The sequence below is a fragment of the Cataglyphis hispanica genome, chromosome 6 (genome assembly GCF_021464435.1).
Source record: "Cataglyphis hispanica isolate Lineage 1 chromosome 6, ULB_Chis1_1.0, whole genome shotgun sequence".
NCBI lineage: Eukaryota > Metazoa > Arthropoda > Insecta > Hymenoptera > Formicidae > Cataglyphis > Cataglyphis hispanica.
This window is the reverse complement of record NC_065959.1, coordinates 4,503,245-4,529,617: the sequence shown is the minus strand read 5'-3', so window position 1 is coordinate 4,529,617 and position 26,373 is coordinate 4,503,245. Positions and strand designations below refer to the sequence as shown.

Sequence of the window (26,373 nt, the reverse complement as noted above, 5' to 3'; positions counted from 1 at the left end):
GAAACATTTTACGTCGGCTATCGACAGTAGAGCTTTTTAAAAAGCTATCTCAAAACCTATGGAATATACTACAATCATTTTGATCTCATTTAAAAAATAATTTAATTTTCTACAACTTTTGTTTTAGTATCTTTTGTTAAAATACTTTTCCTGATATTTATAAAAATGTAAAAATGATAGTCAAAAAAACACTTTTTTTGTACATTTGAAATTAATTATCTCAAAACCTATAAACATTTTATATCTTTATACTTATCAATTCACGGACGGGATTTTTAAATAAATTATTTTTCTTTTAGGACTAAATATATCTAAACTTAGAAATTGATTTTTTTTTTTAAATCTTATTTTATTTTATTTCTTTTTAATAAGTTGCAATTATATATATGTCCACAATTATATTTGTACGTCTTTTTTTGTGCTTTTTGTATTTTTTTTGCGCGTTTTCTCTATTAATAAATAAACTATTGAAGTAATATCGAAATATATAATGGAAAATCTGTACTCTGTGTCTTTTCAATGTCCCGAGTCTCTACATTTATTGACTTCGCTAAAACGAAAAATTGATGAAAGCTGAAAGCAAGTCATCCTCAAACTGATAACGGAGTATCTATTCGCTTGTCAGTAACTTCCGTCTGGAGAAATTTCTTTTCCTTTAGAATGGCTACTTCCTGATAGAAAGAGATCGAATTCCCCGCTTTCTTTGTAATTCTATTGTGAAGCAGTCGTCGTTCGAATATCAGATATTGTACATAAGTACATACTTGTGTCTCGCGCGGGACGATCGATCAAAAAAAATTTTTTTTTGAGATATAACGGAGTGAAAATAATTCTAGAATCTTTTACCGCTTATCAGTTTTTCATTTCTTTACTTTCATCAAGATTATGTATCTCTCTCTTTTTTTTGTATATTGGATGAACTACTTTTACGTTACTTTAATCCTGTTATACTGTAGAATTTTTATCCCATATCTTTCAGCATAATTATAATACAATATTTCAAACTATTCCAGAAAAGATTAGCATTATCTAAACAATATCGCCGATCCTTTCTTATAACGCTTACTTATGCAAATACTTCTTCCTTTGATTCTCTTATATGTACGCGTACATTGATATTTATCTCAGACGTGTTTCTCAATTGTTGGAATATCGTTCGTATCGCAATTAGAAGCAAAGCCAGCTTACATATGCAAACTTTTAACGAGCAAGCTCCGCTATCGCTAATCGTCTGCAAATGTAAGCTGGCTTTACCTCTAATTGCAATACGAGCGGTATTTCTAACAATGCGAGAAGCGCTTCTAAGATAAATATGAATAATATACACAAGAATAATATACACGTACATATATAAGAGGATCGAGCGCAACAGCATTAAAGGAAGAAGTATTCGCGCGAGTAGCTCTGTGAGAGAGGATTGGCGCACGCTATTATACGCGCGACATAGAAGCGAACGAGAAGAAAGTAGTACGCGCCCCCGTCATCCGGACAAGCACTCCTGCCGCCAACGGCTTCTTACGGCTACATTATATGCACTCGAGGTCTTCTCTACGTAGGCTGCTTTATTAGCTCGATAAAATAGGATTACTTAGCCATGGTTTATAAGAATTGTCGGCTTTACCACGAGTCGAGTTATAAGAAAGAAAAGGGAGACGACTTTTTTCTCTTTCGTTCTGGTTTTAACACGAAAGCCAGCTGGTATTACGATATTATTGTGCTGGCGCGCCAGAATATATAGTAATAGAAACGTCTTGGTACTCTCCGTAAAATGTTTGTATTATGACGATGTGAATGGACAACATTCGCCGCAATGTTGTGATCAATATCAAAAAACTGGTATCACAACAAAAAAGCGAAAGAATTTAATGAATTGCGGAAGCACTGGACAAAAATGCGCTTATTAAATGGCTTTATTTATTTAATTTATATATGAGAGAGATTGATATTTTTAGATAATATTTTTATATATGTTTCATATATAGTTAGCTTTATTTCAGCATCACAAAATTGTATCCATATTTTTCCCATAATTATTTTTCTGAACGCAATAAAAAATGAGCAATCTGCTTTTGTCAGTATTAAATTTACTCTCTACATCATTTATATTTTATATATAATCTCTTCACTATTTATATATATATATATAATAAAAATTAAAGCAAATTTTTATGTCAAAGTTTGTGAAACATTAAACCTAATTAAGATAATCAATTAAGGTATAATTATTACTTTCATGTTAGCATATCGAAGAATGTCTCTAATTTATTATATCTGTAACATGGAATGATAAATTTTACTTTGACAAATATTAGCAATTAAACTTCAAATATTAAGCAAATGAATAGCACCATTCATTTTCGACTTATCTAAAGCATATACATGATATAATCCAGATGAGTGAAGTAAAATAGAATTTCAGTATTGTCAATATGTCTAAGTTTGCGTTCGTAGAGACTAAGAAAGTTATAAGGAGTATAGGGGTAAAGTACTCTTGAATTTAACCTGTTACTACCGGGATGGGGTGCGCGAGGGTTGTTTACAAAAGTGCATCTCAAGCTGTGCACTGTTCCGCGAACCGCGCGCTTGTTTACCTTTTTATCTGACAGCGCTCTTTGCTTCGTGAGCGACAGCAGTTGTCTCTACCTGTGTTTTTCGAAAAAAAATAAAGAAACTTAAGAGGTGACTCTTTGTCTTTTCTTTTCTCTCTCTCTCTCTCTCTCTCTTTTTTTTTGCGCAGCTATCGTAGTTTTGTATTGCACAAGATCCGCGAGTCTCGCAACAACTCCAAGAAACATCCTGTATATCGCCATTATCTGTATTACTTCCTTAAGAACCAAGATTTCTCCTTCCAACGAGAACGGTGGTAACGTTCGTCGCGCACTTTGCGTAAGTAGAAAGAGTCGTTCGGCGCGAAATTACTCAACGAGGGAAGTATTTGAGTGCGCGATATTCTCTATCTATTCGCGTTAAGCGCCTAGCAAAGTATTTAGAAAGCTTATAAGAGAAGCGCGATGCGAAAAACAAACGCACAAAGAGCGTTTAGTCTCGCGTGAACGTCGAATCAATCTCATTCCGTGAATATTTTCCTCGTGGAAAACTTGTTATGGACCTCGAGATTTCATGGTTATCACGGCTACGCATTGCACCACAGCTGCGCCACGAAAGCGCAGCATCCTCTTCTTGTGTATGTGTGTATGTGGTTTTCTTGGCTCGCATGTGCTTTATGTGCTCGTTCATGCAAGGTATCCGCGGAAGATTCCGCACGTACCCATAAAGAAATCAAGAATGCGGTGCGCGACGAGATCAAAGAGAATTACATCAAAAACAAGCTATAAGACGCCAATGTAAAAGACCAATGTACGTTGTTTTAGATTCGCTGCAGTGAAAATGAATGCAGCTTATTGATCCTCTTTGTACTCGATCGTTAATAAACTGCTATACCAAGTCTTTCTCCTCTCCTTCTCTCTCTCTCTCTCTCTCTCCTCTTTTTCTTTTTCCCTCTCTCTCTCTCTATACTGCTTCATTAATGAATCTAAGCCTTTTAAAGTGGCAAGCTTGAGCCTATAAGCCCTAGCTTCGTATAACTTCTGTCGCAGATTAAACTACGGATTATTAAAAGCCTTGTTATATATAATTTTCTGTTGAAATATTAAATGTGATACAATTACGTAATTTATATGATTAACTGAATAAGTACGTAATTTATATTAAATACACGTATTTTCGAGATTGCATTGTTGAAATAACTATGATTATGCAAAATGTTGGTCGCATCGAGCGATACAATCTGTCGATCAAAATTGAAAATCTCGGAATACGACTCTCGCACAAGATCCCTAATATGTAAAGAATTATAAATATTTATAAATATTATACACAGGCATTAGTTTTTAACCGCTTTACTTTATTTTTAGAGATTAAAATAAATCCCTGAAATTGATCCATTCAATTTTTATTTTATTATTTGTAAAAACAAAAAGAGATATAAAAAAATTTTATAAATGAAAATTCTTTTAACAAGACTCTCTCTCTCTCTCTCTCTCTCTCTCTCTCTCTCTCTCTCTCTTTCGTTCTCTCTGAGCAATTATAATATAGCGACGATATATATTAATACTTTAAACAATTTATAATTATTTAAACAATTGGCAATTATGTTATAGACTAACAAGATTATATAACTTTTTTATATAAAATTTATTTATATTTTTTCTTGATACGCGTTTGGGAATAATAAAAGTAGCCCAGTTTCCAGGAATATTTTCTTTTCTTGCAACAAATTTATACGGCGAACAAAAAAATAATGTATCGAAACACTATGTATTTCCAAAGCTTCATAATTTTTTTGAATTTCCGATTCAGAAACCTTTCTTTGTCAAGCTCCAGCGATTCAAAAGAGAAGTTTCTTAACTCTCAAACGACGCGCCGAGACGTAACAATGTCAGTGGGAATACGTTTTCCTTTCTTCTCTTCTTTATTTCCACCTACGTCTTCCGTTCCCTGTGTGCGAATGTCCGAGAATGTGATGTGGAATTTTATGCATCGATACTGGGCTACGCCCCATCACCTCCGCTCTGTGAAATATTCAGATAAGATCTGTCGGAATACGTCATCTCATCTACGGAAGTTCGATATGTGCATACGCGGGACATAAGAGAACGCTGTATGAAAATTGTAAATGGATCATCGTCTCGTTATATCGGCACATCGTTCTTATAAAAATACTAAATTTGCCGTTTTTGCGTAAATCTCATTGATTAAGAAAAAGCCTATTGATATGAATGATCCGCGGTTGTTTAAAAAACACGATATAATGCGAAAAGTACAGAAATAGAATAATCTCATAATGTTGCCTGCTTAAATGAAACTACGCCGATGCTAGTAACCTTTGATGCGATAAAAAACATGAAATTTGTATAATAATAAAAAATGCAACGCATATAAAAAAAACATCGAAAAATTAAACATGGAAATATTTTGAAAATTTGTGATCGTAATTGCGAGATCAACGTAACATATGAGAGAAAAAGAGAAAGAGAGAGAGAGAGAGAGAGAAATTTGATTCGCCACTAGACTCGTAATTGGAACTGGATTCCCAATTGAGCTATTTCATAATTCAAACGTATGCGCGGCTCTTTTTCCGATAACGCAAAAATTTGAAATAAATCAGTGTGTCGGGTGATTTACAGCGAGCATTAAACATACAGCATCGGAAAATCACGTCGTTAATTTTAACCGCGGACGATATGACAAGTGTGTTACCCTCCCTTCAACAGATTAACATTACGCGTCAGATAACGCAAACACAATGAATATCGATAGAAGATTTCTTGAAGGCAACATTTTAGAATAGTATATATCTTCTATTTATATAAGATGTTATTAGAAACATAATTCTGTGCGATTTTTATTTTGCAACGTACTTTAGCTTTGTGAATGTTATCGGAAACAGAATTATTCGATGTTAAAAGCAGAGAAATTCATTCATCTTAAAAAATGATGTCTCGCTTTTCTTTCTTTTTCGCTCGGTTTTCTATAGTAACAGAACAAAACGTTTTTGCAATCTGCAACGTGACATCATGCTGTGACATTACGACGTCATCAAATGTGCAATTACGCATGAAGAACATATCATGTGCTCTGCGTTTTTAATTCAACAAAAACTCTCGCCGAAGATTGGAGAGAAGATCTTCGAAATAAAAAACAATGAAATTAATATAATGCCGACGATATGTGTATTTATCAATTTTCTTCGTCTTTGATTTTGTTAAAGATGGAAGAAAGCTCTTAGCTTCTCTGCTTCTTAATCTTTATTTCCGTTATTCCCCGGCAACCGCACTTGTCTCGAAAACCGCAACGTGACGTTAGATAGGAAGACGTTATCAGACGTCCGGTACACGTACAGTCTCCTTCTCCCTCTCTCGTGAAAGATAGGTTTCTGTATGAATGTATGTGTGTATGAAGTCGGCCACACATACATTCCTTATTCAGGAACACACCGACATTAAACTTCGAATAGTTCGTCAAAACTCAGAGGAGAGCAGATGGAAGACGAGAACGCGCAGACGGAAAAAGAGTATTTAAGAGACTGAACGAAATTAATGAAAGGTTCAATTTACGGGGAAGAGAGAGAGAGAAAAAAAGAGACAACGCGCCACTTTTTCACCCGCGAAAGGAGCAAAGTTCGTCGTTTCACTTTTCTTTTTTCAGATTTATCATTGTTTTGAGAGAACTGACGTTTCGAGGCTATCAGTATCAGCGCGATATGAATCGAATATCGAATGGAGTATGCATCATTCGGTGCAGTCCAGTTTTTTTTCTCTCATCCTTCCGAGACGCCTCTCGACACACGTCTCCTCGTATTAAGGTTCAAAGCGCGAGGAGAGCAGAAATTATATTCTCTGCGTTCTAGAACTTGAAAACTTGAAGACCGAAAGGGGGGATGAATCAGAGTCTCCGCCACCCTCTCTCGAGAGAGAGATTTCAAAATCACTCTGCAAATACGACACATGGACGTATATAAACATCACGTTTACAAAATGAACTCAATGTCGTATTATATCAGATAAAGTTGCTCGATAGATAGCTTTTAAGTATGTGCTTTGCTGCATGTTTCAAATGGCAATACAAAGATAAAATTTACGCTCCACTGGAGAGAATCACTCTGATTATAAGAGTGTAGCAAATAAAAAAGAGGACATTTTTTTTCGTATTAAATAAAGTAACAATGTCTGTTTATTAAGTAAAAGTTTTGCACATAGGATATTAAAAAATATCCTACTTTTCAATTCTCTAGACTTTTATAATTTCTTAATTCAATTTCATTATTTTTATGTAAAATATTTTTTTTGATTCAGTTCAATGAAAATAAAAATTAATTCCATTTGTACATAATTTTTTGTGATTTCTTTTGAAGGAGGAGATTTACCTTTGTAACTTCTGCAATTTTATATAATCGTTTTATAAAATTAGGAGGCTATATAGGAAAAGAAGAGTATGCGATACATTCAAAGCTTTACTGCTGTTATTGTTACGTCGCTTTATTCCTCATCTATCGATTTTTGAATCTTCGATATTAATACTATATTCGAGAAGTAAATAAATCATTATTTCATAATCTGATTACGTTCTTAAAATATCATGAGGCCTAATAGAAACTCTATTTATCAAGATAATTGATCGAGTACAATGCAATCTCCCTCTCTCTCTGTCTCTCTCTTCTCAACTACTATTCGCATTACTTATAATGGGACTTTGTCAATGGGCATGTTAACGATTAATTCGTCCTGAAACTCAACATTTCTCTCGTAAAATCTCTTCATCAACGAAAGAGAGAGAAAGAGAGAGAGAGAGAGAGAGAGAGAGAGAGAGAGGGAGAGAGAGATAGAGGCGCAGCCGGTGGCCTCCTCTAGCTCCTCTGTCCGTTCTTTCTTTTTTTGGATCTTCCGGAAACTGCCGCTTTTTCCTCTTGCCTTTGTTTCAAGTACAAAAGAACGATCTCGGGCATTCTGGGAATCGCGCGAACCAGCGATGTAATTGCCCGTACGTATCCCGTAGAAATCGTAGAATTTAAAAACGGCACAAGAGTCCTTTATACGCAATTCCGGTCGTGCTTTCAACAAAATCGGCACTGAATTCCTCTATTATCGTTTATCGAATCGCTAATCCACGTATTCGGCATCCTGTATAAAATTCCATATGTGAATCGGGATCGCCATTAGACACCAATATCCTGTATACACCGTTTGCATCGCCATTTTATCTCGCGCAGCTATTTTCTGCAGAAACTAATTAATTGAAAGAGATTAAGATTAACTTTCTGTCCGGTGTATGTGCATCCGTGCATCCGTTGTACGCTTCCGTTAATTGTAAATAAGTGACGATACAAGCAGAATCATTCTATCGTGGCGACGCCTTTAAACGAAGAGTGTGGAATGTGCGACTAGTTAATCAATACGTAACGGGTTCTGTATAGAGTATATATACATATATATTTGCATGCTGTAAGAACACGCCAGCGAGCGTTAATTTTATTTCATTTCGATTCCTGTTTCCGTGAAAAGCAACTTTCAAATAGAATTCTCTCTGTGTCTCGATATTTATCCGTAGGTTTTTCAAAGCGAAAGAAAAGTTGAAGAGGAGGAGTTTGCTGGAATTGAAGGGATAAAAATTTTCACTGAAAAATCATAACTAATTGAAATAGCGTGAAAATCTCTTTCGTATATAAAATTAGATTATTATTCGTCAAATTCTAATAAAGAATTAATAATTTATTTATTTCGATGCCACATTTTGCTCGTTTTAGAAAGAGATCTAAAGACTTCAATTTGCATCAAACATTTCGGTATCTGAATAATCTTTTACTACCAATCATCGCAGAGGATCATCTCGTGGAGCATGAGATGTGTGATAATGTCCTTTTTTTTTCTGTTTTAGGTTTATTCGAGACGAACGGTCTACTGGTGCCCGGCACGATGTGCGACTACGAGTTCGTCAGTTCGCAATCGACGCCCCATTACGGACGATTTTACTCACCGCGCTACCCGTCCTCCTACCCAAAGAACATCCGGTGCTCCTACCTCTTCCGGGCAAGGTAAATGTAATCCAACCTAGTCGTGAACTTGTGCGCTCTGTATTCTGTAGGGAGAGCAAGAGAGAGAGAGAGAGAGAGAGAGAGAGGAGAGGAGGAGGAGGAGGAGGAGGGCAAGGGAGAACCTAATCCATATATAATGCATCTCTGCGGCTAATCTCCGCCGTCGTCATATATATCTACTACTGTCTTAGCGAATTTAACGAGACGACAGTCCGTAATCCTGCTCGCAGTTAATTAACGTCCAATCTACTGTATCGGAGAATATGTTTGATCATCTCAGGCTTAACATTGCGTTTCTCTCTCTCTCTCTCTCTCTCTCTCTCTCTCTCTCTCTCTCTCTCTCTCAAGTAACTTCCGCGAGGGACATTCAAATTCCGCGTTTTGAACTGTTAAATCTCTTTCTCTGATCTCTCGCTAGTCTCGCATTATTGATCAACGTTAAATTTTCGTACCGATGATGCTGCCAAAATTTTCCGGCTTCTCGGCCGACTCAACTTTCGCCGTTCCTCAACTCGGCTTCTTGTTGATACTCGCGGCCGCCGAAAGTTTTGTCGCGAGCTGGTTTACGATACAACGCCATAAGCTGCGTACCGTGGAGCTGGGGAAGAAAAAGTGGCAAGTTTTTGGCATGATCCCTCGCAGGAAGTGCCACTATTTTCCAGCTGGTTCCGTAAAACGCGCCGAGACTACTTGCTGGACTCTCTGTCGCAATTTATACGCGAAAACGCAATCCAATGTTGACCGACAAAATGTGAACAGGCGGTGATATTTGTTTGCCGGAGTACATTATATTTAAAAGAAAAGTTGCATTTTAAATAAACTCTAGTTTTGTGGTATGTTGAAGAAATAATTTTCTTTTTTAAATTATATGTGTGTCTATTTTTATACAGGTAAATTATAGAAAAAATATTCAATTTTGAAAGTTTTAGACAACAGAGTAAGAATTAAAGCTATTTTAATTCTTACTCTGTTGTCTAAAACTTTCAAAATTGAATATTTTTTCTCTATAATTTATCTGTATAAAAATAGACACACATATAATTTAAAAAAGAAAATTATTTCTTCAACATACCACAAAACTAGAGTTTATTTAAAATGCAACTTTTCTTTTAAATATAATGTACTCCGGCAAACAAATATCACCGCCTGTTCACATCGTCAACATTGATTGCGTTTTCGTATAATGACGAGAGTCCAGCAAGTAGTCTCGGCGCGTTTTACGGAACCAGCTGGAAAATAGTGGCACTTCCTGCGAGGGATCATGCCAAAAACTTGCCACTTTTTCTTCCCCAGCTCCACGGTACGCAGCTATTTAAATAATTAAGCAGTGAAGTGGTAAAAATATTATTTGCAGATATTTTAGCCACGTTTGCGAATTTCTTGCGAAAGTGCTTTAAATTTCTTGAAACATGATTCTCTTTCTTTATCTATCTTTTTAAATGATTTATCTCCCGGGGAAAAATTATTTTGTTCCACTTTTTATTTTATTTATTGAATCAAAATTTTTAATTTTGCGTTATAGAATAGTCATCTGTAAATGTCATAACTCACATCAACGTATCGCATGGTATACGGTTCATCGATTACGGTGGATGTCTGATCCGTGTACACGACGATCAAAGGAAATGGTGTCGAGTCAGAACGTCGCTCAATCGTGATGAATTTAATCGTGGCCGATACGCGCGGATGTGATTTCCGTAGCATTGTGGGTCACTGCTTAATTGCCGTAATTGTGTCAAAGTAACATACGCCATCTCCCTTCACTCCCCTCATCACCCCCATCTCCTCTCCTCCCTTTCACTTCCCCTATATGTCTAACAGTTATGTCAACGCAACATAGCCAGCCCCGCCAGTTTATACCGGCCGCTATAAAGCCGGCGGATGTGTGTGCACGCGTATATATATGTATATCGCACGTGCAGTCTATTCGCTCTCCAGGTATTCATGACACTCGCTCTATATTAACGCGCTATACTGCTCTGATGATGGTCCCACCTTTGTGTCTCGTAGCGATTGCTGCGAACTATTTCGACAGTCGTCCCCGGATATGAGAAAACGGAAGGAAGACGAAAAGGAAAGATAATACAATTTCACACAATATTTTGATTCGTTATTTTCTTACAACGTAAATTCTTTCGCGGTACTCTTTTATAAAGGTATATTCTTTCGCTCTCTCTCTCTCTCTCTCTCTCGGTCTCTCTCTCTCTCTCTCTCTCTCTCTCTCTCTCTCTCTCTCTCTCTCTCTCTCTCTCTCTCTCTCTCTCTCTCTCTCTCTCTCTCTCTCTCTCTCTCTCTCTCTCTCTCTCTCCTCTCTCTCTCTCTCTCTCTCTCTCTCTCTCTCTCTCTCTCTCTCTCTGCTCTCACTCTTTACGCAATTGATCTACTGCCTTCCAGCGACTCCGTCATGTTACAAATGAAATTAATTACAAACCCCGCCCATCTTGTTTCATTAGTACCGCCGAGAATAGGATAAACCGCCGCGCGGACGAAAAATGCGCGTAATAATATTTCCGCATTCAGAAAAATGCAGGCTTTAATATCGCGCGTTCAAAATAATCTCCACACACAGTAATAAGTGATGTTATAATGTAGATTAACTCGGATGATTCTGTTTCAGATTGAAGGAGAGAATCCGTTTGGTTTTCGAGGAGATCTCGCTGCAAAAAGGAGATCTAAGGCGAGTATATTAACCGCAATTTATTTCTCTTAAATTCGCCGGCGACAAAAATGGGATGAAATACGTATCGTCGAACGAAAAGTAAACGATAAACAAAGATAGCAAAGAATAAATCGATGAATTAAAGATTATATCGGTCGCCTGATGTCGCGAAAAACTTTGTTTCATCATAAACGATTTACAAATTTCTCCTCCTGACGCGTTTTTTCCCCCAAGTTGATAGATTCGCGAGAGAGCAACGTTCGGCGCATCCGCGAGGAAAAAGTTTCCCGTATACGTCTCTCGCATATTCAGGATAGAAATTGAGTTCTACAAGTTGCGAAAGAGAAAAAGAGGGAGCGGGATGGCGGTAGGGGAAGGCAGATTTAGCCGAAGGGATCAAAGTCGCGAATTCACCAAGTATAACCGACAGGAGGGGGGGGGAGGGGGAAGGAGGTTGCGCCTGGTCCATGTAAAAGATGCGCCATTTAAACCCCCGTCGGCTGATAGAACGGCATCGACGCGATCTGTCGATTTAAAACTTTGAAACTGTCCCCTGTCTCCCCTTCCTCCTCCCGGCATGCGGTGCGTTGAAAACAGTTCGCGACCCCAAAACCGCGAATGGACGGATGTATAAAATCGAACGAGTGGACACGATGATGGTTTGAATGCTGCCGGTTCTTCGACATTAATGATTTAATTCTTATTCGACAATTAAATGATATTTCTCGAATATTTAGCGAGTTTAGTATTCACATTTTTTTTTTCAATACGATAATATTGCAGACTTTTTTTTATCTTGAAATAATTATACTGGCTATATTTCAGTTGATGCTCTTTTTACAATAATTAGTGAAAAAATTTTTGAAAAAAATCAACTCTTTTGACAACTTCGTAATTTTTGATAAAGTCTTTAAATTGACCTGAAATCATAATTTATTTTTAAGAATAGATTGTAAAAATTTATAATAATCAGATCACTGGTTTCCAAGGAAACCTTCATCCCAGGATACATAAAGGTATGGAAAAACGTAATTTGGCAGAAAAATATTTCAAAAGTTTTGATGCTATTCTTATGTCTTCAACTTCTTTTTAAATATTTATAGACATATTTAAAAAATTATTTTACAGAACTCCAAATGTTCAGGAAATTATATTTTCTTTAAAATTTTAAATAATTTTAATGTTGTAATATACATTTTTAAGTACACAAGTCCCTTAATATGCACGAGTCACCGGAAATTATAGGAATAAAATTCAAAAAGAAAGAGAGAGAGGGGTGCTCGTAGATTGTAGAAACAGAAATGCCCTTCTATTATTTATTTACAGTTGCGAGAAAACTATCTCCCTTTCGCTCTTAACGATTTAATCACGAGGTACTTTGCTCGGTGAAGCTTTTGCATGCACCGTTTTCACGGAGTGTATGGTAAATTTTAAAGACTCCTACGTGCGGGCATTACGTTACTCTAATCGTGAATTACGATGCCATTATTCGGTTATTAACATTTAAGATCTAACGAGCGTTAGAATCGAGGGCGCAAAACTTTTTCTATTTAAAACTTTCTCTCATCCGATACACGATCGCAGACGTGCTCAAACAATTATACGACTCAGTCAGTCGGCAATAAAGACCGGCAGATGGATTAAGCACGCAATGGAGATTTATGCGCGCGATAAAGTCGTCTTTGTTCCCTTTCCCCTCTTTGCCGGCCGGTCTTAATTTTCTACGTTTACACTCTTTAAATCTAAATCTCGCGTAATTGACGTCTATAATTAACCGGCGAAAACATTGGACGCTATCTGATCTGTCGCGGAAGATCAAATCCATTCCTCGTTCCGGATTAATTCCAGAATAAAGTTGCGCCAACCATCGTAAAAGCTACTCTGCGCTATCTGAGGATTTTATTGGCCAGGAGAGACGACGACACGATAATCGGCGTCCATCGGCTCGGCCGGCTATGGTAAAACATTTGAAGCAAGGGTGGCGCGAGATAGAGACTCGTCGGCGTTCTCGGGGGAGAAGCGTAAAGCCAAACGAACCATTAAATTAATCAAACGAAAACTGGTTTATTTGCCGAGGAGCAAAGGGATGGCCACGAAACGTAAACGAGGAATGTAGAATCTCAACTGGCGCGCAATCGCTCGAGAAACTTCCCCAAGAGCGTATTTTTCATTGTCCCTTTGTTCTTTAAGACATTTACAACATGTCTTCCCTGATGCATATAGTCTTCGAAAGTATATATCGAGGAACGTAGATAATGTCAGCCGTGTGTAGGATACAGAAAGAATGGTCGGAGCGACAACGATAAGTGAGGGTCGCGTTGAGCGTCGTTACACGTCATGGACCTCGATTTTGCAAATTGAAAAGTACAGATTTGTCTAACGTTTGAGATAAATGTAAGACGTAAAAAACTTTTCTTCCCTCTGAATAACTTGTTTTTAGTACCTCCATTTTATTTGCGTTTATCTGCTCTAAAGATCATTTCGTGCGAGGATAAGTTTTATATTATTGACTAAAGTTGGTTTGTAGAGAATATATAAAATAATTTAGAGACACATGCTAATATAAAAAATATTTCTTTTTCATATTAACATTTTAAACATAATTTTCTAATATTGTAAAAAAAGACTTTAATCTTAATTTTAATCTGAATTTTACATGCACAAAAAGATGATATAAAAAAATAAAGATTTTAAGATATGCTTGATATTTATGAGAGTAAAGTACTGTTTTTTTTATATCAAAAGACATTTGAACTTTATGTGAAAAATTTTGATATTTTGTTGACAAATGAAACTTTTTAAGAATATAACTTTCGAAATGTTAAATAAAAGTATACTATATTACATGAATAAAAACAGCTATCCAAACATCATTTCTGCATGAAAAATCCAGTTCTTTTACATATACATAAACATTATCATATACTTTTCATAATAAATATTTTCGTCATAACCATTTTCCGCAATATCGCAACTCATATAGTTATCAGCATTTTTAAAATTCTAATTTCTTTACAATGTTAAATTATAAAAGTGTCAAGGTCTTTCACAAATTATAATGTCTCTAAGTTATCTTATATAAAAAAATGTGATGCATTTCTTACAGACGAAAAATGGAATGTACGTTCATACAAAGATATTAATTTAAAATTTTAATAAAACGCTAATATATTTGGTAATAGATTTGTTTTTGCGCAATATTTTTTTTCAAAATATCAAGCAATCAGAATGAACAAACGAACAAACGATCGATTCGCGGACGGGAGTTGGCTGTAATTCGAACACCATCGTACGAATTGAACTTCCTACTATGTTTCACGAGCGCTCCACGTGCGTGCCGAGAATAATCGGCGGTCGTTAGATATATCTCGTTACGCGCTCCCCGGCGCGAGAGGAGCGTTCGTGAGTTGGAGAGAATCTTTACGATCGCGAGAAGTACTTAGGGGTACTTCAAGTAGTCTGTGTATTTGCGCAATATGCAAATCACCGCCGCACAATCGGAAAGGACGCAGAATCTGATGTATTATCAATCCACACGAATGGAAGATAGCTCTTCTCGCCCCTCTGCGCGCGACACGAAATTTTACGATCGCCAATACGTCAAACGGCTAATGCGTCTGATATTACTGACATAAATCTGTCAGGCGGTAATACTGAGTGCTCGTGATTCTCTTCAACCTGGCTACCATAGATTGTCCTGTCCCTTCGATTTTCCATGGTTAGCGCGCCATCGAGAACGCGACATGCCTGGACTGCGCATGAACCGAGAAAGGCGGAACATTTTTTCGAACAAGTCCTACATATATTTCGCTCGAGACATATCTCATGTCAAGATTCCTCTCTCTCTCTCTCTCTTTCACACTTTTTCTCGTGTTTCTTATTCGTATCTCGGTAAACTTCATATTCAGTCTAGCGAGCGCAACGAATATCTTACCGGTGATATATTTATGACGAATTCTCTAACATCCGAGCTTACGTTCTGTCGGTCTTTGTTAAGAATTTAAAGATTTACATATGAATTTCACACATTTGTCATAATTAACTTGGTGATGTACTTTTTAATTTTTTTTTTATTTCTTTTTTTTTTTCTAATCCTCTATGTGTGTATGCTGGCTATATCTGACCTCTAAATCCTTTGAACAGAACGCAGACCATGATTCTACTTAACCCACATAAAGTTCGCGCAAAGACTTAGAACTGAGAATGGTGATGGCGAGGTCGACTTGGGAAAACGCGAGAGGTGCCTGGGGACTTGCAGTTGCAGCGTGCAGGAGTTAATCCTTGATAAATCCTCGAACTCCGTCCTAATTCAGTATTGAGCTCCCTTAATTTCATTCCGTCAGTGATCTTTTAGCTTTGAACGTCGAGATCAAAGCCGGTGAGATCTCAGACAAATGAAAAATGCCAAAGAAAAATGACGTGTGTGAAATTAACGTCAAATGAAGATCGAGAGATCTTGACTGGTTGAAATTATCATTTATTTTTAATTATACGAGATCGTAAATTATACAAGCATTTTCGAACAACATTTGCAGATATAATATGTTACTTTGTGAACATGTGTGAGAAGAAGCGGCTCGCGTGAAATTTGAGAAAATTGTATACAGCCCGATCTGGTTAAGAATAATGCAAAAGCAAATGTAATTTTCGTGACGCGAGACGAGATGCGAATAATAAGCAATTTTCAAATCGCATTATGCTATTACGCAAGTCTCAGTATGGAGGCTGAAAATGGAAAGGAAATATCATTGCTGTAATAAGATTTTGCGTGTGCTAGCGATAAAATATTTGAAAAATTTAACGTCATTGTTTTTATAACATTTACTGGCACCTCCACCGTTATCATAATCGATTTTTATTCTCATCAGAGATTAAAATTAAGATTTTTTTTTAATATCTTATAAATACACACACACACATTTACAATATGCAAACATGTCAATGTTTAAGGTAGTAGCTTTATTTCGTGACTTTACGTTGCGAGTAAAATAACTAATGTACCAAACCTCATTTGAATTTTACTTTATATTCTGTTTCGCGCGTTCTATCGAAATCCTCTAGCATAGATTCATGAGCAATTCGATTATACGGCAAAAACCGACCATTACTGGTTGCGGGAAAATTTGTGATCAAATATTACTTCACGCGGCTGCCTCTACATAATTTATCCGTATCTAGGTGTTTGTTTTTCGCACATCGAGTCCTTGTTTATCCGTGATGAAAGCAATAATCTCCTTATCGGGAATGATATCGATTCTTCCGCAGATAATATTTCTGACAAGTTTCGCGATAGTACAAATTAATCGGATGTATCTTTCGCCGATGGTACCGGCGATATTCGTATAATGGGATAAATGGATCATTAGTTTTATGCTGATGTATTTATACGAAAAATGATAGGAGAAAAAGATGAATGTCTTTGTCATAACATTAAACCAACAGCGAATCCCTGATCAAATATCATCTCATGCATTTGTTTACTCAACATATTTACAATATCAATCATAATATTCATTATGATAATAATCTTTTTGTTTAAATAAGTTTATAGAAATTATACACCCGCCGTTGTATTTAACGAGAAATCACAATATAATATAATATTAAAAGAAAAGAAAATATTTTATTCTATTATTCTATCATTTGCACAAAATAGCTCTAATCGGATTGTGTTTTCTCTTTACTAGCACATTTTTATCTAAATACGGAATTTAACGAGATATACGATATCGAACACTATAATCGTGGCATAAATCCAGCGCGACAAAAAAAAAAGGAGGAGATCAACCAAGTCGAAAGGGAGCGATACGGGAAGTGCTGTCGACAAATCTACGATCGATAGCGTTAATTTATGTCGCAGCCGATGGCACTTCCTTCGAAGACTGCTGGTAAAAATCTGTAAGAGCTCGGGTAAGAGCTGAGAAATGCCTCCATATATCAACGTTAAGCCGCTCCGTCAGACGCACTCGGATATTATCGTGAATGGTGCTGATGGATACTGAAAGAGAGAGAGAGAGAGAGAGAGAGAGAGAGAGAATCTTTCATCCAGCACTCGATACAATCCTGCACTCTATTCGAGAAAGTGCACGCTTACAGCACACGCGTATAAAGTTATCAGACGGCGAACTATCGATAGTATCGACAGTACCGGTAATCCCTTCCTATGGGCAGGTAATGGGTATGAATAATCTCTTCGCGCTATACGTACACGAGACAACTTGCGAAGCTTTAGGAGAAGAGGAAGAAAGGGAAAAAGAAAAAAGGAGTAGCGCTTCTTTCAGCACCGCCCGTTCGAAATGCTTGAGCGTGCTTTCACGCCTGAATTCAAATCTCTTCAGAGGTAAACGCTACTCTCAACGATATTCATGGAATGGCCACTATGAGATACGATATAGACGCGGATAAAATCGACTAAAGCGAAACCCGACGGAGTTCGCCGCCCGAAGTAAATCTCATCGGACACTTGAAGAATTCCGTGTACGCACTCCGCGCGGCCGCGCGACGTCACGCTAGATTAACCTTGATAGACGAATTTGCTTACCTTCCACGTCCAATTTTCGCGCAAACCTCTAATTTCACGGATGTAAAGCTCACGATCTTATTGTCTCAAACAAATTTTACTCGCATTCACTCGTAAATATGTGCTTTGTGTATTTATGTACGTACTGTATAAACCTATCCAAATTCACACAAGGTGGAATGAAAAATAATCTCAAACTTTCTATGAGCGGATTCGTGATATGTACATAATATCGTGTAGCGTGTACTTGTGCTACATCGACAAGAAACGTTACATGTTAAGCGGGCGAGGTCAAAAGTCGCGCGTGCAGGTCGATGGACGACGAGGGGGCGAAACGGACCGCGGGGACAGGAGAGGAGGTAAAGCGGCTCTTTAATCTCCGGCTCTTCCAACGATAATCTTTCTCTGCCAACGTAATTGCTTAACCCATGCAAGTAATAAGGTTATCCCGTCGACCGTCATTGATCAAGCTCTTTAAATCGATCGGATCGGCGAATCCCGTGGATATAGCGCTCGATTCGTAAGGCCGAAAAGATAGGAGAGGGATGGGGGAGGACACCGAGAAGATGTAATGCTCCTCTTCGGTTCGATCGAGCGAACAGCAGTTCGCGTACGTATAAAATGAATCGCCCGCGGTCGTCGAGATTTTCTCCTCGGCCTTGCTTTCCTCTCTCTCTCTCTCTCTCTCTCTCTCTCTCTCTCCCCCCTTCCTCCTCCTTTGTCACTTCACCACTCTTTACAGTTTCACCTTTGACCGCATCGAACTGTCTCGCTTCTTCCTACCCTCTCATCTCTCTTGTCTTTCATCCTTCCTTCCGTCCCCTTTTTCCTGTAGGCGCGCGTTATCTAGACGAGCCGCGGTACGGCTTCAAAGCGAAATATCTTCATTGCCGAGTACCTCAAAGACTCTCTCCTTTATTCGCGCATCTTATTTTGATGTGAATCTTCATGGAGGTGAACTTTTACAATGTAAGAGCGGGCTTAGGGGTCTTATGAGAGGGTCTTGGCGAGATAGCAAGATTAATTTAGCGCAGATTTTATCAGCGGATATTTCTCGTTTCTTAAAAGCGCGAAAGTGGCAATTGGGTTAAAAGTGAATATTGTAGTTTCTCGCAGAGAAAGAGACAGAGAGATTAGTCACTCGTCTGGGGTTAATGTACCGATAAGTCGTCGTCTTCTAACGAAGAGCGCGCATCCTGTTACAGTTGCCTGAATAGGGCGGATTTAATCAGGGTGCACGACGGAACGGATTCAGGGGCGCCCACAATAGCCGTGCTCTGCAACCAAGGAGCGGAAGTGGAGGTACTCAGCACGGGGCCAGACATCTACATCGAGTTCGTCGCTAATTCCGACTGGCCGGGCCAGGGCTTCAAGGCAAAGTTCCAATTTCAACCATTGGACGACGCGCCACATCCCGGTCAGTAACGAACGACGGTAGCTCTCGGATCGGGCATTACGAGAATTCATCCTACCCCGGACCATACCTCGATCATCCCTTTCCCTTTCCTCTTTCTTTGATATCGCCTCGTATCGCGATGTGTAAGACCGCAGCCAAACGCTTCCGCCACCGGATGAATCCTTGAAAGACACGAGACGAGCCATTAAATTATCCGTTACTTCGCATCAGCGAAGCACCTCACGCGAATCATTCATCCATTAATCGTCCATCTCCTCCATTTGCGCGGCAATTATCGTTATGGAAGACCAGCACGTATGCAAATTTTGCGCTCTTTATTAATAAGAATTTCTCTTCCGATCATTCAATATTATTATAATATAATAAAAAAAAATTTTTGTGTTTTTTTTGTTTTTTGTCTTTTATTTAAATTCTGTGTTTTTATATAGATATATTTATACTCATGTATCAAAACTTGAATGATCATTCGAAAGAGATTAATCGTAAAATTGGAGAGAAAGTAATTATTAAAATAAATATAATAAAGCGCGTGTTGGATCACGGACTCAATCGATACCGTAGTTACAAACGGAACAGTTTGAAAGCTCAACATAACGTGTCGCTGTGCTGAAGCACGAAAGCGCCATGAAACAGAGCTTTCGGCAAGCTTTTCGGTACTGCCGCCGGAGCTTTTCACGGTCGGCAAGGAAGATTGTGAAGCTTTCCGACAAACCGTAATACCAAAAGTGGGTGAGAAAGCTTGCATTCTCTGACGATACTTTCGTTGTGCTTGGCTGATAATCACGACCAAACCATTCAACAATATCTTACCAAACATTCGGACCATTGAACTTATCCATTGCTATATTGCTGTGTCTTTCGACATTGCCATTAACAGATATACAATAGGAGCTAGATATGCAGATGAGGTTGTGACTATTAAATGATAACCGAGTTTTCTTCCTAAATTTCGATATTTTAGATCATTTATCGTTGCCTTCATTCATTGTGAACTACATGCGCTATACAAATTTAATCAATTTCGACACTTAGTCGTTAATCTGATACATTTTGATGCAACGTGCTGGTATTTTCCAGAGGAAACATACGAGAAGCCTTTAGGTATTTACGGGGTGATGAATCATGCGGGTGGGTCCTTTGTGCTCAGGTAGATTGGCCGCGGTCCATCGCATACGCACAGCTCCCTGCTGTAATTAACGGCACTGTATATTCTGAGGATAATTACAATAATGTGTTTCAGAGCCGGACAAGGTCCCGGGGGCCGTTACGGGGAACCCTAGGTACTCGGTCATTGGACCAGCTGTCAGCGCTACGAGTAAGTATGGCATGTGCGCGATTTATCACTTTTCTTCATCAATAATTGCGTCCCATGGTGCACTCTTCCTCCGCGAGAGGTAGATAAAGTGGATGGGTAAAAGCAAGATCGAGATGTCACTTGTCGAAGGGAGAAATGACAGCGAAAGTTACTTTGGTTCATCGTAAAAAAGGCATGAAGACTTCCATCTCAAGGCGAGATTCGTGATAAATTTATTAGATTTTTTCCCACATGCCGGTTTCGTAAAAAAAAAAAAACTGTCACGCCCATGGGACGCTTTTCTCGAATGACTGAAACGTAATCTGGAAGATGTGAGGCGGGCCGACGGAAGGAAACAGGATACCACGATGTAAAATAAAATTTTACTTTGTACGTAACATACTTTTATGAAGTCTGAAAGAATAAGTGTAACGCTCGACCTCCGGAGGATACACCGTGCCTGTCGTTGTTTAAAGGGATTATTTTGATGTCTTCAGCGTAAAACGCGCGTCGGCGAATACGTGTAGAAATATGATTTTCCCCGGGGACAGTCCCACACACCACATAACTTCTAACGTAACGCAACGGCATATAAACTTTGTGTGAGTACTTTGCGCCCGTGGAATCATCATCCCGTATGTTACGGCGACCGGCGTTGAAAGCACGGACGAACTACGACAAACTTTATGGCTTTTTCATGAAAATAAGATCTTCGTTTTATATCCTAAGTATCCGCCGTAAATACGCTTGACAAGTAGCTTGGTCTCGATGACCCAACTTTCGTTCTGAGTTCAACGTGCTTTCTCTCTTTTATTGACACACATAATGCGGGCTCGATTTAGCTGCATTTGAATGTTGCAGTTGTCTCGTGCAATATAATATCTTATGTATTACGATAAAAGAAATATAAGATGACGAAAAGAGGAAAAGAACGACAAAAAGACAGCGCGCTCTAAATCTATTTAATTCTTTTTTTGGATTTTATATAAAATATGCGTGCCATATTTTTTGACAAATTCTTATAAGCTTTTTTAAAGCGTTCATAATACGTATTCGTATATACTCGCGTACAGTTCTTTAATTAATACGTATATTCAAATTATTCCTCTACATTCCCGGATTTAACTCTGATCTCAATTTGTACGTAGAACCCTAGATCTCAACGTGTTTACTCATGTAAATCTATCTCCTAATACGGATGTACAACAACAGTGGCGGTGGAGAGTAGAAACGCGCGTGGCAATGAGAGTCCCTAACCAGCACAACGGAGTCATGAGAGTACTCGAGGCTCGAATGGAAGCCGCCACCCTTATGAGACACCGAAGCTTACGCGTGCGAAGGCTGATCCCTATCCCAGTTTTCCGACCCTCTTCATGCGACACGCTTCGGTTTACCGTAAAATATGAAGCGCGCACAATGTACAATATTTACATATGTATATACATGCCTTTATCCATTCGCATATTTCTCTTAGGTACGCGATTCTTTGCTCTTAAATTATCCCTGCAGCTGCATTATAGACTCGCAAAATATGTACATATCAGTCGTATTTTCTTGGAAGAAGTCTCTAAATTTTTTAGAAAATTTAGCCGCTAAAAATGTAACATAAAAATTTATAAATATTTTTATTTTCTACTAGAGATTGTGTTTTATTAAATTGTATCATAGTTTTGATAAAATTGTTTCAAACTTTTGAGCGAAACGTACATACCTGCTGAAAACTATAGAAATATGATAAAATTCATGATAAAATAAATAAAAACATGAATAAAACAAACTTTGGAATCTACAAACACGTAGAATAAAATGTAATATTATCGAAAGATACTTACATACGTACTTCACTATTTGTAGGTCGTTATTATATATTTTGCCAAAGAAGCTCACAAGAAAAAAAAAGCTTTCAAATTTCAAAATCTCTCGATATATAAATTGATTTAGCATATAAACGAACAACATGAATATACAGAAACTACGAGCTTTTAATAAGCTAAGTAAGCGAACCAAGTTCATATCAGCTCTGATAAAGTGCGGCACTTAATCGCTGAGGAATAGGGGGTGTCGGTTTACGATGCTCGTGTTTTCGTACAGCTTTCCTCTAATATTATACAAAATGTAATAGAGTAGAGCATACGCGCGCAAACATACACACACACACATACATAGTGAGCAGTTTCGAACAGCTCAACTTTAAGATCGTTACAGGACGAGTTAATGTGGTAACGGAAAGAAGATTGAAATGTTTTGAAAGCGCCGCATCCGTAGGGATCTCGATCATGCATCTCAATGGCGCGCGTTTGTACACCAAACAGTAATTACGTAAAGTGAGAACGAGCAACATCGTCGAACGTGTAAGTTACATTTGCGTAATTGGATAGTTACGTGAAAATATCGTCGCTTTTCGGGCCGCGAAAGTGACCCATCCTCACAAGAGAAAGATCGACTTTCCCGTCATTTTCATTCACGTCTTTTTCTTTTTCCATCGAACCAACTGCGTGCATCGATAAGACAATTACTTACAGAAGGGCGCCGATAAATAGACGGAGAAATATACGTCGTTCTCTAAAGCGCAAAATGTCACAAGTTTTTCAATTTTCAACCGAGAGCAACAGAATTCTCGCTCTTTATCAGAGATTCGTTTACCGTGCATCGCACATAAAAGCGGAAGGAATAAACAATGTCCGCTTTAGGGGGATAATGTTCCGCTAAAAAAACGTACGTACGCATTAGCTCGCAAAAAAAAAAAAAAATGCATTCCTCGGGATAATGCCTCCGTAGCCGCTTGGCACACGATAAATTTAGAATGTCTCGAGAAAAAGCGAAATGGGAGGCGAATGATGGATCGAAACTTGGTAATTTTCTCCGTCCTCGCGTTCGGGAAAACGCTATGTGTACGCGCGATGCCAACTTTGCAAACGACATAACACTGTTTCCCGCTATTTTACGCTCGTCCCTCCGTACCGTGGAGAGGAGAGAGAGAGAGAGTACGCTTTCCTGCGAGAAACTAATAATAACTTTCTAGCAGCGCGCGCGCACCCGCTTTACACTTAAGACGTAAGTGTCGCAAACTTCCCGCGACTTACCGCGCGCGTTCGCGATAACAAATTTCCCTCACTGCTATCAGCGCGATTTAATTGTCGATGAAATATCGTTCCCTCTTGTCGCGAGCGAGAATAAGAGGATTCTTCTTGACTTACGAGAATGTTATCTACAAAGTAAAGTTGTATCGCGCACGCTCCGTCTTGTATAAGAGATCTCTTTTACATGCACTTGAAAATCTAAATCTCCTTAATAGAAGGAGGGGAGGGTACTTTGTCAACTCGACAGATCGATATTGCATGCCGATATTTGTCAAACGTACGAAAATCTAAAGAATCTCGAGTAAGCAGCGATCGTAGCAGCAGATTCGATGATGTACGCTATTCCATAATTGCGATAATGTATGCCGCTACGGCAATATATCGATAAATTTTAGATTGATAGGCAAGTACGGGGAGAGGCGGGCAAGTAAAGAGAGGGGAGCTTATAATTCATGAAACCAAATGACAAATTTACATGACCGTAAGTGGAGCGCAAGCACTCCAATTTTATATTCTTGAATATTCACGTTATTCATCACGCTATGAATATGCACGGTCGTCTAGCGCATTGCACACGCATATAGTTAAAAACATTCGACTAGCGTGTTGTGATCAGGTATATCAGGAGGCGGTATGTATAACGGTAAATGTTCTACATAATAAACACATCGCACATCGATGCTGTGCACATATTAGGGCATCCGCACGATATTGTTTGCTATAATTGTTAATTTATTAGCCAGGCGAATATCTGACAACGTCGGGAGAACGAAAGAATTACATATACTCTCCATAATATACTCTCCAAAAACGCAGACAAGTGTGTAATCCGCGCTAAATTACGTTATCGCGATTCACCGGAAGTTTATAACTGCGCTTTTGAACGGACGATCGTTCAGCGTTCTCATTTAGAAAGCTGAAATTGTCGCGATGTAATCGCGGTGGCTTTCACGCAAAATCGTTATACGAGATAGAGACTCAAACACGCAACGGTGAATGATGAAATTAACTTACATTATCAACGAAGAGGGAGAGAAATGTCATCCGTAAGTACGATATAATACGCGCTATCTCTCGTCCCTATCCGACAATGTCCGACGCACAAATGAACTCTGATCATAATATAACGTCGGTCATAAAGCGCGTCCACCTGCATCTACGTGTCGGATGCAGAATGTCCACTCAAAGCGAAACGATCCGGCGTGATAAAGCGGGTGCTAAACTGGCCGCGGTAAAAAAAAAAGAGAGAGAGAAAAGAGCCTATTACCGGCATTTGTCCGGCGTACGCGATTGCCGAAATTTATGGCGCGAATTACATTTTGTGTGCCCGCTTTATTCTCTTCCCCATCGAAGAAAGTTTCTTCAAGATCTCCTCGGACGGGGGGAAATTATTGCTACGCTCACGTGTAAACTACGAAAGGAGAATTTAAAGGTAATACCAATCGGTCGCAAATTGCAAAGTTCAGAATAAGAAATAGCTATTTTTTCAAATATTTGATCTATTTCTAATAATTTTTTATGCTAATTTTATCACAATTCTTTTAAGATATTCTATAACATCAAAACCTTGGGAAATTTAAAGTTGAAAATGTAAAAAGTTTTTTAACAATATTTACCACAATATTCTTTATAATATGTTTAAAATTAAATATATTGTTAGAACTTTTAATATTTAAAAGATATTTATTGTAAAGATCAAGATAAGATAAAATTTTCGTGATTCAATATTGAATGTATTGTAGAAAAGTTATAAATTAAGCCAATAAAAATTACGGAAAACATTTTTAATTGTTTATTCAAATTTAAAGGTTTCTAGACTCGCGGAATAAAAATTTGATATCAAAATTAAATAAAAAAGATAACAAAACCGATACGATGAAAATCGTAATTGAAAAAATGTTACAAAACTTTGTATATAGTAACCTATTTCTGAAAAATTGATTTTAAAATTTAAAAGATAATAACATCTACGCTTTTTTAAGGTCGAGTGATCTTTAATTACTTTGTGTAAATGCGTTCACCTACGTTCAATCAATTTTCTAATTTTTAAAGTCAATCTTCAAAAAACTAAGCCTCGTACGGAAAAAAACTTATTCTTATTATCGATTCTTATTGTTTTTTTATATAAAATCATTATCTTTTCGGTTACACCATCATTAATAAGGTGCCCTACGGATGTGACAAGTAAATACCGCGATAAACAAACATTATGCAATGACGGCTAGCATTAACATGTAGCTACCGGGAATACTTGCACGCCTCGCTGCAGGAATCATACGAGATGCCGATAAATCGCCGCAGCTTGCGAGCAGTGGATCTATCAGTGGCAGCGAGCGCCGTCGATTCGGCGGCACCGGTTATCGATTTTGTCGGGTGTGTGCGGTCGGGATATCCGAAATCGGGCATTTCCCGGATTCGTCGGAAATGTATAAGATCCATCTCTCGCGCGCTTTTCACGGATTGACGTTGAAAGAGTCACGATTTACGTTAACCCTTTTCTCCGTGGAGATAGGAGAAGGAGCAACGAGAGAGAGAGAGAGAGAGAGAGAGAGAGAGAGAAACTCGATGACCTCTCTTCCTCTGCCATCGCCTCGGAAGCCGTAGAAATCTAATAGACCGCAAGCGAAGATGAGATATTGGCTTCGAGATCGATAAAGTGTAACAATAGCTTACCCGTATTGTAAAATTTATATTCAATCCTTTCTCTCTCGCAAACACAGTTTCCAAAGCGCTTTAGCCGTCTTGACGATCGAATTAACGGTTCTATCTCAATTTTCTCGCACGTCCATGACACAAACGAGACAGGGATATAT

The 26,373-nt window shown here is 38.1% G+C and overlaps 1 protein-coding gene across 3 annotated transcripts in view; it reads left to right on the top strand.

Annotated features, from left to right (window-relative positions):
• LOC126850257 (suppressor of lurcher protein 1) overlaps window positions 1–26,373 on the top strand; it is a 256,983-nt gene that overhangs the window by 109,422 nt on the left and 121,188 nt on the right. For all 3 annotated transcript variants that reach the window (XM_050593072.1, XM_050593074.1, XM_050593071.1), the window contains 4 exons: window positions 8,434–8,590; window positions 11,208–11,267; window positions 18,975–19,186; window positions 20,427–20,501. In XM_050593072.1, coding sequence (XP_050449029.1) covers window positions 8,434–8,590; window positions 11,208–11,267; window positions 18,975–19,186; window positions 20,427–20,501 — 504 coding nt within the window. The remainder of the gene's footprint in view (window positions 1–8,433; window positions 8,591–11,207; window positions 11,268–18,974; window positions 19,187–20,426; window positions 20,502–26,373) is intronic.